The sequence below is a fragment of the Mandrillus leucophaeus genome, unplaced genomic scaffold (assembly GCF_000951045.1).
Source record: "Mandrillus leucophaeus isolate KB7577 unplaced genomic scaffold, Mleu.le_1.0 Scaffold75, whole genome shotgun sequence".
NCBI lineage: Eukaryota > Metazoa > Chordata > Mammalia > Primates > Cercopithecidae > Mandrillus > Mandrillus leucophaeus.
This window is the reverse complement of record NW_012108141.1, coordinates 1,604,571-1,605,640: the sequence shown is the minus strand read 5'-3', so window position 1 is coordinate 1,605,640 and position 1,070 is coordinate 1,604,571. Positions and strand designations below refer to the sequence as shown.

Here is a 1,070-nt window from a genome sequence, read left to right as displayed (position 1 = left end):
GGGAGGTGGAGGTTGCAGTGAGCTGAGATTGCACCACTGCACTCCAGCCTGGGTGACAGAGTGAGATTCTGTCTCAAAAAAAAAAAAAAAAAAAATTTATCCCTATCAGCCTTCAGTTCTCTTCATTGTTACTGTGTTTATCCTTAGCAGCCACCTCCTCTTTCTGGTATACTGTTTTCAGTGTACCATGGCATAGCATGGATTGGTCAAGCTTGCTAGAGTTATGTGTAAACAAAGAATGAATAGGCCCTAAATGGAGCCTGAGAGTCTTATTTCCAGAATAAAGTATACATAATAACTGTTTTGGCTTTTCAGAAGGCATTTCTTTTTTATGTCACATGATTGAAGTTTCTGGAAAGCTCACTTATGCAAAATTGGGAGTTAGAACTTTAATAGGGAAATATCTTTTCATGGGTAATTTAAGACTTACTGTAGGTTGAGTATTCCTTATCCTAAATGCTTGGGACCAGAAGTGTTGCAGATTTCAGATTTTTTTTTTTTTGGGATTTTGGGATATTTGCATTATACCATTGGAGCATGCCAAATCTGAGAATCTGAAATCTGAAATGCTCTCCTTGGCGTTTCCTTTGAGCATCACCTCAGTGCTCAAAAAGTTTTGGGTTTTGGAGCATATTAGAATGCCAGATTTTACACCACATTGCTTTTTTTTTCAGGGCTGTTGATGTGTGGGCCATTGGTTGTCTGGTAACTGAAATGTTCATGGGGGAACCCCTATTTCCTGGAGATTCTGATATTGATCAGCTATATCATATTATGATGTGTTTAGGTAAGGTTACACATCTGTGTTTTAAATTTTAGAGATTTTTCTGCATATTCATTTGTGCATGTGTGTTTGTGATTTTTTAAGCTGTTGCATTAAAGATTATATATGTTTTAAGTGAAGGTAGGGAGCATATAGGAAAACTGTGTGTGTGTGTGTGTGTGTGTGTGTGTTGAGATGGAGTTTCGCTGTCCTTGCCCAGGCTGGAGTGCAATGGTGCAATCTCGGCTCACTGCAACCTCCGCCTCCCGGGTTCAAGTGATTCTCCTGCCTCAGCCTCCCGAGTAGC

General features: G+C 39.8%; 1 protein-coding gene across 2 annotated transcripts in view; it reads left to right on the top strand.

The window, feature by feature from the left end:
• CDKL2 (cyclin-dependent kinase-like 2 (CDC2-related kinase)) overlaps nucleotides 1-1,070 on the top strand; it is a 61,057-nt gene that overhangs the window by 28,869 nt on the left and 31,118 nt on the right. For both annotated transcript variants that reach the window (XM_011966177.1, XM_011966176.1), the window contains exon 5: nucleotides 675-787. In XM_011966177.1, the coding sequence (XP_011821567.1) occupies nucleotides 675-787 (113 nt within the window). The remainder of the gene's footprint in view (nucleotides 1-674; nucleotides 788-1,070) is intronic.